The sequence below is a fragment of the Solenopsis invicta genome, chromosome 12, assembly GCF_016802725.1.
Source record: "Solenopsis invicta isolate M01_SB chromosome 12, UNIL_Sinv_3.0, whole genome shotgun sequence".
Classification (NCBI taxonomy): domain Eukaryota; kingdom Metazoa; phylum Arthropoda; class Insecta; order Hymenoptera; family Formicidae; genus Solenopsis; species Solenopsis invicta.
The window spans coordinates 4666020-4682916 of NC_052675.1; the positions used below are offsets into that span (position 1 = coordinate 4666020).

At 37.6% G+C, this 16897-nt stretch overlaps 1 protein-coding gene across 6 annotated transcripts in view; it reads left to right on the top strand.

Annotated features, from left to right (window-relative positions):
• LOC105206053 (protein spaetzle 3) overlaps window positions 1-16897 on the top strand; it is a 141510-nt gene that overhangs the window by 99544 nt on the left and 25069 nt on the right. The window contains exon 4 of one of the 6 annotated variants that reach the window (XM_039455683.1): window positions 8467-11997. The exons of the other annotated variants lie outside the window; for them this stretch is intronic. Coding sequence (XP_039311617.1) covers window positions 8467-8469 — 3 coding nt within the window. The 3' untranslated portion in view covers window positions 8470-11997. Of the gene's footprint in view, window positions 1-8466; window positions 11998-16897 lie in introns of those variants that run through there. 6 annotated transcript variants of the gene reach the window in all.

Sequence of the window (16897 nt, forward strand, 5' to 3'; positions counted from 1 at the left end):
ACAGGGTGTCAGAAAATCACCGTCTATGCTCTCATGGGTTGATAGAGCAAGTCATACTGAAAAGAAAAGTCCTTTACCATTTTTTATTATTCGCAATAGTTAACGATTTAAAAATTAGTAAAGTTCGGCGAATAAGCGCATATTTTCCTTGCCCACCGCACGCAGGATCCACTCTTCGATGATTAGTAGTCAAAATTGTAATTTATATTGCAAAAAAGAACACGTAAAGCTCTCGTTTTATCAAATTCAGTTTTCTAGATTGTACAAATAATTTATAACTGGCATTCGTTCGGTTATTGTTTATTTAGGCGATTTTTGGTACGACGTTAGGTACAAGTACATACATTAATATGCATTGTGACGGTGCAACGACTTGCATTCGTCGTCTGCCACAAGTGTCACACGGTCCGACCACGGGGCGCGACACAGATGCTGCATCCTTCCGACTCGGGAGTAAGCGCATTTCCGTTGGCGCGATCGTTCAGTGTGTATGATTGTTTTGTGCCGTCTTTGCGCTTGTCAAGTAAGCAATAGAGCGGTCGGAGAAAGAATGATGTGACTACGAGAAGCCCCTTTTAATACTTAAACGTCTCGTATTGTTATATTTCTTTGTTACTTTCCACCTAATCATTATAAGTTACCTCTCGATCCCCTGCATTCTATCTCCCAGCACCGACCGCCCTCTCCCTTGTCTCTGCCGATTAACAGCTGAGTTGTCGAATTTCGGTGCTGTCGAGCTTCACAGCTGTTCACAACTAAGAAAAATCGCTTAACCTTTTTAGTGGTAGACGGGGGCCAAACTGAGTAGTCCAAAACGGCAGTCAAAAAATTTTGGAATTTTCTATATTGTAGTATATCGTTTGAAAGAGTATAAACAGAGAAATTATTTGCCATAAATCCCTAGTCGATACGTTCACCTATTCAGAAGTTATTTAGGATCAAAGTTCGAAAAAAGTTAACTTTGTATTTATTGGTAAGTAACGCAACGTATGATTCAATACTCATTCTTTCTTCGTCGAATACTCAAGTGAATACCCGACAAAAAGAGAATGAACATACAGTGTTGAAATCATACGCTGCATTACCTACCGATAAATACTGTAAATAAATATAAAAAATAATAGAATAAAAATAAAAAAATTAAAAGGTAAAAACTAAAAATATTAAAAATTAAAAATTAAATAAAAAGAAATAACAAGTAAAAAATAAAATAAAACCAAACTAAAATACACAAAAATGAAGTGTAAAATCATCGTTGCAGTCTCCTTCCGATACACTTGGGAATCATAATAAAATTATATTAATGATGGGGATAATTTAATACTACTACTACAATTTCTGTAGAAATCTGCAAGTTTTTTGCTTGTTTTCATGTCAAATTTGCAATCAGCGATCAAAAAAAACCTCTAGATACCACTTTAAGTGATAACAGTATGATTTTCACGTTTTTTTAATACTTTACGCCATATAGCGGGCGCACCGCTTTGGTGACATACGCCATATAGCGGGCGCACTACCGAAAAGGTTAACAATTTTTGTGTGTAGCGTTTAGAGAAGAGCAGCACGCTCTCTCGTGTCTGGCGCCTAATTTTGTTGCGTTTCAATGTGAGAGCGGAACAATCATTTCATGGTAAAGATAAGCCGTGAACGGACGACGAAATATTGTGTCAAACGAGTAACAACGTCGTCACATTTATACGTTTAATTGATTTCTAATTTTTAAAAGTATCGTTTTAATTTTTTAAAAAACAAAAGTTTTACATTTATATTTTATAATTTAAAAGAAAATTTTAAATTTATATAATGTTGAAATAATTTTGTTTTAATTATATATTACAAATTAAAAAATTGATTTATGACCCGCCAAATTTTCTTTTGATTGAAAGAATTGAGACTCAATTTCTTCTTTCAATCCTGTATTATGGACAAAAATTTGAGTTTTTTGAACCACTTTTGGATTGGAAGAATAACAATTATGTTATTTTAATTCTATGTTATAGATTAAAATAAATTGCATGGGTTGTGTAACTTTTTTTGAATTGAAGGTACAGGTAATAATATAAATTAACGAAAATTAACTAAGCTAAAGTGCCGCGCTAGATGTTGTGTGCAAAAATCAAAACACATTGGTAAATAAATGGTAACGTTTCGACCTTTTAATGACGGTTTTCTTCATTGTATATATAACAGTTTAGCTATCTGTAAAACCATAACATAATATTCGCCTGATTACAATTTTTATACATTAAAATGAACAAAATAAAGTACCAAAATTAAATAAAGTTTACTAAAATAAATGGAGAACTATGAAATACCGTGATTTACATTTTAATCAATCTCACGTGTCTTAACATATTAGAGCGGCCTCAAGAAACGTGTGAAAGACACCAGTTTCGGAACATCGGTCTGAATTGATTGTTAACAAAATTGTAAACACAACAATTAGCAAGAAAATATAACCAATAAATAAATATTAAGCTGTACATGTCAAAAAATTATAAAATTGTAATAATAAACAAAACAAAATAAATTAACAAGAAAATATAAAATTGAGCTGTACAAGTCACGAATTATAAAATTGTAAAAGAGGACAATGCGAAGTGAATAAATAAAATAAAATAAAAATAGAAATATAAAAAAGGAAAGAAAGGTAAATATATCGAATAGGAGAGGCAACCCCGATGATCTTGACCTTGACATATGTTGTCAAGGTCATGATTCTAAGTAACATCCAACAAGTTTCAGCCGTCGCTCCCTTTCGTTACAAAGTTATAATCATAAAATGTTTATGAAAATTAAAAGCAATAACTACATATATACTCACATATATTTACATATACTCACATACACACATAAAAATGTGGTACAGAGGACGCGGGGGGGGGGGGTCAGAGCCCCTTCCTCTATACCCCTATTTTTGTCGAAATTTGTAGAGATATTAGATTTGAAATTATGGGTTGGATTAAAAGAAATTTTTACGTGTGATACAGAGAACTTTTCCTTGCGCCCCCTTCCTTTATTTTTCTTAACCTAACCTAACCTAACTTAATGCCTAACTATATCTTAGTTTAATTTTAAATCTAATATTGCAACGTGGTCGATTGGATATCCTTGACCAAATTACAACTAAAATAAGGTTAGGTTAGGTTAGGCGGAGCCCCTCCCCCGCCCACGCGTTCTTTGTACTACATGTGAATATTTGAGTTTTTCAGAGTTTTTTTACTAATTTTACTTTTATACACATATTTTATTCGTCAGTATTATTACTAAGTGGGTACATATCTTTTATAATTTAAAAAAATGCATCAATTCTATCATCAAAAGGATAAACTCTTTTAAATAAAAATTTGGCGAAATAAAATTTATAGTGCTTTTGAGGTATTTCACATTGAGGAATTGCACTACGCATATCACATTGCATATCACGCTATATTCTTTCAATATTTTGGGTATAGCAGCCCGTTACTGGGTCAACAAAATTTTGCGAATGATTTATACAAACATAAATATAATTATGTTGAGGGAAGGGGGTGCAAGGGGAGGGGCGGAGCCCTTCTTCCGCCCACGCGTTCTCTGTACTACATTTGTATGTATACGTATATGTGAGTATATGTGTAGTTAGTACTTTTAATTTTCGTAAACTTTTTATGATTATAACTTTTTAACAAAGGGCGAGCGACGGCTAAAATTTATTGGATGTTACTTAGGGTCATGACCTTGACAACATATGTAAAGGTCAAGGTTATCGAGGTTGCCTCCCCTATTCGTATATTTACCGGAAATAAAATTAGCAACAATATACCTCAAAGTTCCAAAACCTATGTCTTAGCATTATAAGATGGGATGGACATCTTGGCAGTTTCAAACACAAATAATACTGACCGAACGAAAAAGTCTCGTCGAACCGTATGAGGAGTAGAAGAAAGAGGAATGAAGAACTTAAGAAGGGGAAATTCGATCGAGAATAGGAACATATGTTTCGGGAAGGAGTTCGATATCACTGTGTTTGTTGAGTCTTTTTTGTTGTTTCTTAATATGGCTGTGTTCCGATATAATTGCCAGTACTGGCAGTGGTGAAAAATCCGTTCCGTTATTGGTACGCAGCGCACTGCGACAGCATCTAGTAACATCAATGACGTCATGAATGGTAGCCATATTGCCACTGTGACTACTGCAGCTTCCAAGGTGAGGTAACTACAGTGCAATATGGCTACTGCAATGCTGTTCCGAAATACGATGCTATAGCAGTGCTGGCAGTAATGCAATAATATTGGAACAGTTGTGACAATGTACTGTCATGACGTCACATTTACTGCACTGCCAGTAAAAACGGAACACAGCCTATGTAATATCTCAGATATCGTTCTTCTAACTTAAGATGGTTTTTTGTAAAAAATTTCCATGTTTTCCAAATCAAGTTCATGATTATTCTCGATGCAATGTACAGAAATCACCGAAGGAGAACTGGGTTTTTTGATATCCGCTTATGTTCCGAGACTCTTGTTTTTAATTGGCGTTTTGTCTGTCCCAAATAAGATGAATTACAATCTTTGCAATTGATTTTATAAACTACGTCATTGCAAGAAAGACTATCAATGTAATCTTTTCCCGTCGTTATAAATTTGTTAAGTTTGTACGGGATTGTGAAGGCGACATTACAATCATACTTAAAAGGGAAAAACAAAAATTTCTCGGATACCAAATTTATATAAGGGATCGTGGAAAATCTCATATGATTTTTCTTTTCCTCACTTTTGTTTTTATAAAAAAAGTGTTTCAGTCTGAATTGTATTATTGCAAATATAAAATTTAACGGATAATTATTATCCAATACGGTATTAATTACCTGTATGAGATATTTTTGGTGAAATTGTGGGTGTAATAATGAAATTACTTTATCTATTATATTAAAAATAACACATTTTTTATGACACACTGGGTGATTAGAAAAGAAATTAAGATATCTACCAAAGAATGTGGGTTTGCGGTACTAATCGAAAATGATGCCATTGTCGGATTTAATCAACAACGTACCCAGAAAATTAATTTTTCCGTTTTTTTCCATCTCCATTGTAAATTGTAAGTGTTTATGTATAAAGTTAAAAACATCCACAACATTTAATGAGTTTGTTGGGGCAGCTAATAAAATGTCATCTATAATAAAAAAGTATCTGAAACGGAAGACTTTCAGTCGCAGTACGCTCTAAATCCTGCATAACTAAATCTGCTAATGTGGGAGACAACGAAAATCCTATCGGCAAACCAAAAATTTGTTTATAACAAACATTATTGAATTTGAGAAAGGTAGAGTCTATTATTAAATTTACTGCTTCAAGAAATTCATTGTACGGAAAGAAGGTATTTTCTGACATCAAATCCCATCTCAATGTGACATTTTCCACCACTAAATCTTTTGGGACATTTGTGAAAAGTGACACGACGTCCAACGACGCTAATAGGTGATTTAATTCCAAAACAAAACCATTAAGCTTGTTAACCAAATGGTAACTATTTTTTATGAAGCTAGGAGTTTCTGGAATACTATTATAAATAATTTGATGTAGAAAATAAGCTAAAAAATATAGTGGGCTATTAATTAAAGAAATTATTAATTTAAGAGGGTTATTCGGTTTGTGTATTTTTGGTAAGCCATAATCTCTCGGCAAAATGCCGTCCGTTGTTAGAATTCTTCTATATGTCTGTTGGTTGATATAATTATTAATCTTCCATTTAGAGAGGAGAGTATCGACTTCTATTGTTAATTTCTTAACTGAATCAACAGGAACTCGCACGTACGTAGATTCGTCAAAAAGCAAATCTTTCATTTTTTTAACTTACTCGTTTTTTTCAAGAGCCACGGTTATATTACCTTTATCTGCTCTGGTAAACAAAATGTTGGAATGCTCCCTGACAAACCACTCAGTACTACGTAACCAGTCAACAATAAGATCGTTGTTAATATTAACCGAACAGCCGCTGCGGAACAAATCATTCATGATCAATATGGATTGATTTCAGATTGCCATATGTATATTTTTTCTATATTTAAAATATTATGTTTAATGTGCTTTATGAATTCCAACACAATTCCTTTCTATATACCTTTCTAACATTGGTAGACCAAACCGATCTCCCAATTGTAACAAATATTATACATCTTTTGGGATGACAACATTGTTCAAATTAGAGAAATATTATGAAAGATATCTAGAGGTATTACCTCACAGTTAATTCTTCAGGAGACACATGAATCTTATGTGACATTGCATTTACATGAGATGCAATATGTTGCAAAGAAAATGTTGTTTTTAACTGTTGTTGTTGGTTAAAAAAACTGTAGCTAAGTTAGTCACAGCCTCGTATTTAATGTGCTTGATCTTACTGATTGTGAAACTTTATTTAATTTTGGTCCTTTGTTTTGTTCACTTCAATGTATGAAAATTCTAATCAGGCGAATATTATGTTAAGGTTTTACAGATAGCTAAACTGTTGTATTATATATACACTACCCAGCAAAAAAAACGGTACACCAAAAATTTAGGAAATATTTACCAAACTTTAAATGCTTGTAAAACCAGAAATATTTATGATACGGGGATGATTCAAAAATAAAAATAAAGATTGAAGCCTGTACTTTGAGAAACTTTTAATGCCGATTAAGTGACATAATCAATTTGCTAATGACCGATGATATAACAAAAACTTGCAAAATCGAAAAATAAAAAGTTTCTAGAGTTACATGGAGTGAAGCAGTTGACGTAACTCAATGAGGTAAAAAGCGCGTAAGAGTTCGAAATTATAAATTGTAATGACGCCGTTATCAATGCAAATTACTACAATTCTGTCCAGGACACGTTTGGTTTGGTTTAAAAACATATCCATGTGTGTGCGTGCGTGTGCGTGCGTGCGTGCGTGCGTGCGTGCGTGCGTGCGTGCGTGCGTGCGTGCGTGTGCGTGCGTGCCTGCGTACGTGCGTGCGTATTTACATACCACAAGGATAAGAAACACGTGGTTCGTCAATTCCACAGTATTTAAAGACTTCAAACACTCCTTGTGGTGTGTGCGTCTCTCTCTCTGTGTGTGTGTGTGTGTGTGTGTGTGTGTGTGTGTGTCTGCGCGCGCGCGCGCGCGTACTCACACCACAAGAAGTGTTTGGAGAGAAACCACAGGTTTCTTATCCTTGTAGTATATAAATACGCACGCACGCACGTACGCACGTACGCACATACGCACGCACGCACGCATGCACGCTCGCACACACACGCACGCACGCACAGACGAATATGTTTTCAAACCAACATCATGTTCTGGACAGAATTGTAGTGATTTGCATTGATAACGGCATTACAATTCATAATTCATTATTATCTCGTAAAAATCTATTTTTCTATAAATTGGCATAACTTCCCGAAAAATTATCGTATCGAGTTCTGCAAAAGCGCATTTTGAAGGGAAAAATTTCAACTTTTACGCGCTTTTTACCTCATTAAGTTACGTCAACTGCTTCACTCCATGCAATTCTAGAAACTTCACGTTGTACTTTTCGATTTTGCAAGTTTTTGTTATATCATCGGCCATTAGCAAATTAATTATGCCACTTAATCGGCATTAAATTTTCTCAAAGTACTTCAAGCTTTACTTTCATTTTTGAATCATCTCTGTATCATAAATATTTCCGGTTTTACAAGCGTTTGAAGTTTGATAAATTTTTCCTAAATTTTTGGTGTATCGCTTTTTTTGCTGGGCAGTGAAGAAGACACTCTCATACACTGAAAAAGATCGTCATTAAAAAGGTCGAAACATTTGAATTTATTTACTAATGTGTTTTGATTTTTGCACACAGCATCCAACGCGGCTATCTAGCTAAGTTAATTTTTGTTAATTTGTATTATTACTTATATAAGCTTGTAATTATTTGAAGGTATCTGAATCACTCCGTTTTAATCCAGTTTAATTTATTAAAATGGATTGATGTGGACTACATAATCTCTTCTGGATTGAATCCAGTATAGAAATCCCTTAGTTTCAATCCTACTTCACGAATTAAAGTAGATTCTTAAGAAATTGAAATAAATATTAGGCTAAATTAACGAGCCAATTTTACTTTAATGGATTAAAATTTTTACTTCAATAAAGTTTACATAAATGTATAATTATTCATCACGGGACATTTTTCTACCTTACTTGGTCCTCTTCAAAGCCATCAAGTATCAAAAAATTTGCATAAATTTTTAAATGTCGAACGTTATTGTACAATAAAACGAAGTTGTAATTATATTAAGTCCTGGTGCTAATTACATTTCTTAGAAAGAATTTTAATTAATGTTCAATTTGGTGGACTGTATAATATGAAGCGGAGAGCGGACCGAGTTAGGGAGAGAGCACGCCGGCTACGCGTAATCATGCAATAATAGCACACTTAATTCATAAGAAACAGAGTTTTCTTTAATCAAGCTTATTTTACAGTAAATCTTCAATACTCGTGGTATAGATGCGGCTGCTTCCACGAACCCGTAATACTTCTCAGATGAAGTGAGCAACATCGGAAGTCTTTCCGGATTCATTGTCCGTACGATGCACGCGTTCTGCACGACGACTCGTGAGACAAGCAATTCCTCGAAAGTCAAACGTTCCACACGACAAGCCGCTGGATACGTGTTACTTCACGGCACACATAGTCAAACAGGCAATGCGACAAATTGCTAAATACGCGTAACTTATTACGCGGAGGCATTATAACTCGAGTCGTACATGCAATGTACCAAGCGTACGTAGCGTGTGGATCCTCGAGCTCCCTTTTGCGCACTGATTCTTGCAGCGCTCGGTAACCGTAGTGTCCAGCAAGGAGAATACGTTGAGATTGACGAATAGCATCGATCCACCTCGATGACACATATTTCTGTGCCACATATCACGACACGGTGTCGTGATATTTTCGCGAACAACGATAACACTCAGCATCGGCCGAGCCAAATCAAGATCTAATAACCGAAGAAACTTAAATCTTTAACACATGAATAAATTAATAATTCTAAAAGAACCTGGTGTATCGAACAATACACAGCTATATGTTAAAGAATAAAACAAGTGAACTTATAATACATAATTAACTACAATGATGGAAATAATAACACTGTAAATCAAATAGTTAACAACCATTCAGTTTGTTGCTCGTTGTTAAACTGAGAAGGTCAGAGCAGATTACGACTCGTGTCAGATATTAAAGACAAACCATTAAAAAAAAAAAACAAACGTTTCCAATATTATAATTTAAAAAGTAAACGAGAATATTCACTGTTTAATAATTCAGTATCTTCCATATAATTAATACCATTAATTTGTAGTTTAATATAGATTATTTCTGAGACCAATCTTTTATAATAATTGGTCTCGAAATCTAATATTTTTTTATTCTGCCAATCAAATGTATGATTATATTTTAGCGTGTGTTATACAATTATTAAATGTTTAAAAGTACTCAAATTATTGTTTTCATATGTTTATTGAATCTCGTCCTTAACTGTCTCTTTGTTTGTTCCACGTATGACGCATGACAATTTTTACAACAAATTTATACACAACATTATTACTAGAATTCACCGGCGTTTTATCCTTGTGTCTTTTTTATGAATTCAATTAATTTATATAAAACACGCCCTATCATATATTCTTTTTTATCGATGGCTGAAGGGATCATTTCTGAGACATTGTGCATATAGGGTATGGTTATAATTTTCTTATTAATTTTACAATCCTCTTCTGTTTCTATATCAATGTTCGGTTTATTTATAGTGAGATTTTTTTAGTTTTTTTCTTATTTTATCAAATATTAACTCAATTGAGTATTGGGTATTGGGTAATTATTTTTCAATAACGTGTCAACAACAAACTCCAAATTTGTTTTATGAAAAGTCAGATGTGATAAAAGAATCGTTCTATCATGCTGTCATCATGCTATACATCGTACCAATCTTATGACAGAGCAGATGATTAGATAAATAAGATAAGTATCTTCCTGAAAAAGTTTCTTTGTGGAACTATGTAACGATACGACTTTTCTCGCGGCCGCGGATTAGCTCGCCGGTGCCAGGGTCGAGAAAAGAAGGAACTTCGATTTGTGAAGAAAAACAAAACATTTATTTTAAGAAAGTCTCTCTACACTCTGTGTTAGATAAATATAAAAATAAAATGTATTATAAAAGAAGAAGTCGACACCTTTAGGACTTGTGTCCCACGGAACGTTTTTTACTCGCGGAAACTTAGAAAAATATCTTACGCGGTGTCGTTGAGTTCTAGTTAATTATTGCGCTGGAATACAAATAATATCGCGGTTCTTACAAAATAAAGCTCGGATCTGAATAAAGAAATATCTTCTAACGCAAATCTTAAATCTAACACAGTTCTTATAAACTAAGATTTGAACACGGCGAATTATTAGAATAACACAGACCTTGATATTAACGCAACGCCTGAGGAAGGGACAAGCTACGCTCGCTACGCTAAGAGGGCGCTTGGTTGGACGGCACGCTCGGGACGGAGAATATCCGAGAAAATTTCCTGAGGAAGGTCCAGCGAGGAAATTGAAACGCGTCATTGCCGACCGGGTGGTATTATTATAAATTCGCTTTGAAAATAAAACAAAAATTAAGAGTCAAAATTACAGGACAGGTAAAAAAATGGCTAAGTACGCCCGGTATTAGGAAGCCGAGAAAGCCCGGCACAGGAAGCCGAAGACGGCTGGTTTCAGGAAGCCGAAGACAACTGGTTTCAGGAAGCCGAGAACACCCGGCACAGGAGTGCGGTACGGAATAACCGAATACGCCCGGTATCAGGAGGCCGTGAACGACCTGTGTCAGGAAGCCGAGAACGACCGGCACAGGAGTGTAGATAACCGAGAATACCCGGTGTCAGGAGTGTTCAAGAAACCGAGTATAAGGAAGCCAAGAACACCCAGCCAAGGAGTACTCCCGGAGTGTCGGTACCGGTGATTTGGAACTTACTGGTTGCTCCGACCTGGTGTGGTTCCGTATTTATATGCTTGAGACGCCCACGCAGTTAAATCCACGTGGCTTCCCCATTTTTCGGCGCGCACCCACGCGCACGTGCTCGCGCGATGCTATGCGTGACTTCATGCGAACGGGCGCGAGAGCAAGCGAGAGGGAGAATGATATCGACGTCACGTGACCAGGCGCGAGAGCAAACGAGACAGAGAATAATACCGATGTCACGTGGCCGGGTACGCGAGCGAAAGAGAAGGACAGATATTTTGCGAGCGGGCGTGCGAGCGAGAGGGAAATAAAGTTTTACCTGCGTAACGAGGCTATCGTTACAGCTATCATCAAAAATGTATAAAAATGTGGGAGGATCTGAATAACGCTGCTGACAATGTTTTGGCGTAAATATATTTTATTTTGAATTATTAGCCATTCAATACAATATGAATTACAGTTACTGACTCTATTGCTTGTCTTTTTATGAAATGTAATTAGCATCAAGACTTTATATAACTTATAATTTTAACTTCTGTTGTGCCCGGTGGCAGTCCTGGCACGTCACTAAGGATTTGGGATCGTTGCTGCGCCCAAGGGGTTAGAGCTCGAGGAAGAGCTGCATTGATGGTAGACACTCTTGATTTCCCAACGTTAATATATATAGTGGTAGTCAAAAGTTTTCGGCCAGTTTGGTTTTCTTCTATCATTCTTATGAATAAACCATACTTTTTTATAAGGAAAGGCACGTCAAAAGAACGCCAATGATGTAGTATATATTGTTTATTAAAGCAATATAACTTTTTTATTTACAAAAAATCAAAATTTACATGGACAAAGTTTCCGGCCTTGTTTTCACATTTTACGGCCGCTGTGTGTTGCTCCATCTTGATTAAACAAAGAGTGTTAGTTTGTAAATAAACATGGCTCGACACATAAGTATTCAAATGTGTGAGATGATGTTGCGGTTCTAGAAACAAGGAAAGAGCTTGCGGACTATTCCATCAATAGTGGGTGTATCAATGGTGAATGATTTTCTTACAAAATATTGTTCAGGATATGATTTAAAAGATAAACATCAAAGCGGTCGTCCACAGAAAACAACTGTTCGGGTGATAAAGGTCATTGAAAGGAAGTCTACAGCGGATCCTAGGAAAACAGCAAGTGATATCGCGCGCGAATTAAGACAAGAAAATCATGTTACGGTGATTCAACGCATTATTTCGAGACGTCTGAACAAAGTTGGTCTAATGAGTCGCGTTGCTGTCAAGAAATTTTTCATTAGTAAAAAGAATAAAAAGACCCGATTAGATTTTGCTAAGCAACATCGAGAGTGGACTTCGACAAATTGGAAAAAAGTTGCTTCTTCGGATGAATCAAAGTTCAATTTGTTTGGTAGCGATGACAGACGATATGTTTGACGTCCTGTTGGTTCACGGTATGATAGTAGGTACCAAATACCCACGGTTAAGCATGGTGGAAGGAGCGTACTTGTTTGGGGAGTATTTTTAACAAATGGGCTTTGTCCACTCGTCTTCAATGAATGGCCCAAAGTATAAGATTCATTTCATGCGTGTCTCACCTTCATCGTATTTGAATTGACGCAGTAGTCACATAAGTTAGATTAAGTTGCGCAGCATCTCTTTCGACTTTTCTGTGAATATTTCGTCTAATCCGTTTTCGATCATTTCTGTGCATTCGCTTAATTCCTTTTTCTTCTTGTACATAATTCTATCCATTGCTACAATATATTTCATTTCTGCTAGTTATATCGGCCTGCTGTACGTAATTTCTCGCCCACCCGCCTCATTCCGTACGAGAGCTGCTTTGCCTGTTTCCGTTTCCCCGCCTCTCTACTGGTTAGAGGAACTAGCTAGCAGCGTGCGAGCGACGATTTAGCCCAAAGTTCGATTATGAATTATTGCGTAGTCGCATTGATTACTATTTAGTACTGAATATCGGATCCGGTGACGCAACCGATAATCGCGTCTGCCGCCTAAGTTTTTGTAAATTAGCGCAAATTTCATGTCGGTGTCACTCGTCGCTCTCGCGCGCGTTTCGCGTACAATTTTGTGTCTTCTTTTTACTCGCGTATTTTGCCGTAGCTTTCCAACGACTTATAAAATACGTGATTATATATATATATATATATATATATAACCGACGCGAACCGAACCGCCACCGAGCGTTCCCGACGTCTCGAGATTCGGGTATAAAAGCGCCAGAGCAGCGAGATGCTGCGCTTCTTCTCTTCCGACTTTTCGGACCGCTACTCCGCCGGCTAGTCTCCGAAGAAGTCTCCCTAGGTAGTCAAGTGTCTTGGCCTCTGTCGAGCGTTCTCGACGGCTACCGCTCTCACACCCGTCTCTCCTCGCCGAAGCTGGGCTCAAGCGTCTTGGGCTCTGGCAAGCGTACTTGCCCGACCGGCGTCCTAGCACCGATCCGATTCTACCGCGGCGGCTAACGAAAAACGGGGTAAGGCGTCTTTACCTCCGTCGAGCGTACTCGGCATAGCCGTCGCATCCTGCCTGCGAGAAACCACGCGTCGTACAACCAGCGGAATAAAAGGACGCTCAGCCCCGCGCTCCGTTTCCGCTCCGACGACCGCGAAAGCCATGCACGCGACCTCGCAAGGCCGATAAACACGGGACCGCCCGGCGCGTCAAAAAGAACGCCTGTAACGTAAACACACATCTATTGCGCGAATAATGGCAACCGCGCCGACGACGATCCGCGCACCGAACCCGGTACACACCTGTACTCGCGATATTCGTTACCGAGATAACCGTCACCCCCGAGCGATACGACCGACGACGTATCAGCGGTGACGCTCTAGCGACTTTGTAAATAGTAGCAATAAGACATTGTATTTCGTCCGTGTGCCTTACTTAATAAAACTGTACGTATATTACACGTCAAACCGCAAGTCTAATTCTCTCTTAACCCAGATCGTGCCCTGGAATTCCCGACGAGCTACGTCCGTACGCGATATCTAATCAAGAAACACGGGTTGTTACAATATATATGTATATGTGTGTGTGTGTGTGTGTGTGTGTGTGTGTGTGTGTGTGTGTGTGTGTATATACAGGGTGATTCAGAACGACCCATGTGTCCCTGTAAAGACGTGTTCTTGGATAAATTCTGAGACGATTTTTCCTGTACTAAAATTTTGTCCGACGCTTACTTTTTGAATAATAAGAGGATAAAGTTAGCAAATCACACATGGGGCCGTGTACACATGGTAGACAAAGGCGACGCAACTCACCGTCCGATATGGGTAAGCGCCCGCGTCGGACGGTGAGTTGCGCCGCCTTTGTCTACCATGTGTACACGGCCCGTGATTTGCTAACTTTATCCTCTTATTATTCAAAAAGTAAGCGTCGGACAAAATTTTCGTACAGGAAAAATCGTCTCAGAATTTATCCAAGAACACGTCTTTACAGGGACACATGGGTCGTTTTGAATCAACCCTGTATATATACAGGGTGCGAGAAAAGTTCCGGGACGGCGAAATATCTCGAAAACTAAGCATTTTAGGAAAAAGTGTTTCAGACAAAAGTTGTAGGGTTTAAAAAGATTTATTTACTGATCTTATCAGTTTGACCTTGGATGGCGTCGCCAAGGTCAGATCGAAATTACATTAACTTTTTTAAATGGAACACCTAACTTTTTATTGCATATTCTTGTAGCTTATCTCGAGACCTTTCCAAAACATTACAAGAAAGTTTATTTTCGTTGAGTACTTTCCGAGTTGTGAGGCTTGAAAGCTACAGTGTACTGTAGTGTGGGTCCAGCCAGTTAAGGCAAGAGTGGCGTGTGGGTCCGGCCAGTTAAGGCAAGTGTGGCGTGTGTCCGGCCAGTTAAGGCAAGTGTGGCGTGTGTCCGGCCAGTTAAGGCAAGAGTGGCTGGACCCACACTACAGTACACTATAGCTTTCAAGCCTCACAACTCGGAAAGTACTCAACGAGAATAAACTTTCTTGTAATGTTTTGGAAAGGTCTCGAGATAAGCTACAAGAATATGCAATAAAAAGTTAGGTGTTCCATTTAAAAAAGTTAATGTAATTTCGATCTGACCTTGGCGACGCCATCCAAAGTCAAACTGATAAGATCAGTAAATAGATCTTTTTAAACCCTACAACTTTTGTCTGAAACACTTTTTCCTAAAATGCTTAGTTTTCGAGATATTTCGCCGTCCCGGAACTTTTCTCGCACCCTGTACATATATACAGGGTGAGTCATTTTAGTCTATGGACCCGAATATCTTCCAAATAACGGTATCTACAAAAAAATGATTTAGATAAAAGTTGACCAGGATAGAGGGGGTCATTGAATTGTACCATTGATTTTGACCTTGAAGTCAATTTTGAAGGTTATTTCAAGGTCACGATAGTTTTTTTAAATGGGACACCCTATTTTTGACTGCGGATTTCGAAAGAGTGGAAAATTTTACATCAAACTTGTCTTATGAAAAAATTGTTTTTGCGACTTTGGAAAGGTCAAAAATGAAGGTGAAATGCCTGAAAAATGATCTGGTGTACTTTTCTGAAATGACGTGGTTTTCTGGGTAACACAAATGTGCATAATGCTTAAACAAAGTCAATGAATTGTAAAAGTGTTAATCACTTTGACTAGCTTGACCTTGAGGTCAATTTTCAAGGTTGTTTGAGGCTCATAACGCATTTTTTGATTAGTAATCCCTATTTTTGACCGCAGAATCTGTTTCTTGACAATGGGCTCTTAAACAATGGCACTTTTTACATGAGCATAGGGATTTTTTAGTTTTTCGACCTGACCTTTTGAAGGTCATATCAAGGTCAAAAGCACTTTTATCTTACTTTTAGCGTTACCCGGAAACAACGACGTGGACGTAGTAAGTTCTGTTTCCTTTAGGGTGCTTGATTATCGTGAGTCTCCTTGCCTCTCACGTCGGGGTGCTTGATTATCGTGAGTCCCCTTGCCTCTGACGTTGGGGTGCTTGATTATCGTGAGTCCCCTTGCCTTTCACGTTGGGGTGCTTGATTATCGTGAGTCCCCTTGCCTCTTACGTCGGGGTGCTTGATTATCGTGAGTCCCCTTGCCTCTTACGTCGGGGTGCTTGATTATATTGAGTCCCCTTGCCTCTCACGTCGGGGTGCTTGATTATCGTGAGTCCCCTCGCCTCTCACTGACACTGTAATTTAAATGAATTACTCACGGAGTAATTGTTCAAAATTACCTCCGTTGGCTTCGAAGCATAACTGCAATCTGTTTTGAAAACTATCCACAGTTCTAAGCAGGGTAGCTCTAGGAATGGCTGCACAAGCTCTGCGAATGCGGTCCATAAAATCATCTTTTGTGGTAGGTCGTTCAGCAAAAACAACATTTTTCAAATAACCCCATAAAAAAAAATCAGGCGACGTCAAATCTGGTGAGCAAGGAGGCCATTCAACTGAACCCCTTCGTCCAATCCATCTGTCATTGTAACTGGCATTTAAAAAGGCACGTACAATGAGTGCATAATGCGGTGCAGCACCATCTTGTTGAAGCCACATTCTTGCTCTTGTTGCTAAGTCAACATCTTCTAATAAGCCTGGTAAGTGATCTCTTAGCAACGATAAATAACTGTGTCTATCAACGTTCTCTTCAAAAAAATAAGGTCCAATCAAATAACCATTTACAATGCCGCATCACACCATAATACTCCATCGATTTTGATGATCTATTGGCCTATACCAGTGGGGATTAACATCTGACCAATAATGGCAGTTGTGTCTATTAAGTTGTCCGTCACTATAAAATTTAGCCTCATCTGAGAAAAGCACATACCTAAAAAAATTAGGATCATCGTGTAACATTTGTAAAGCCCACTGGCAAAAAGCAATACGCATCAGATGATGATTAGGCTATAAAGCCTGCATAAGAGTGATG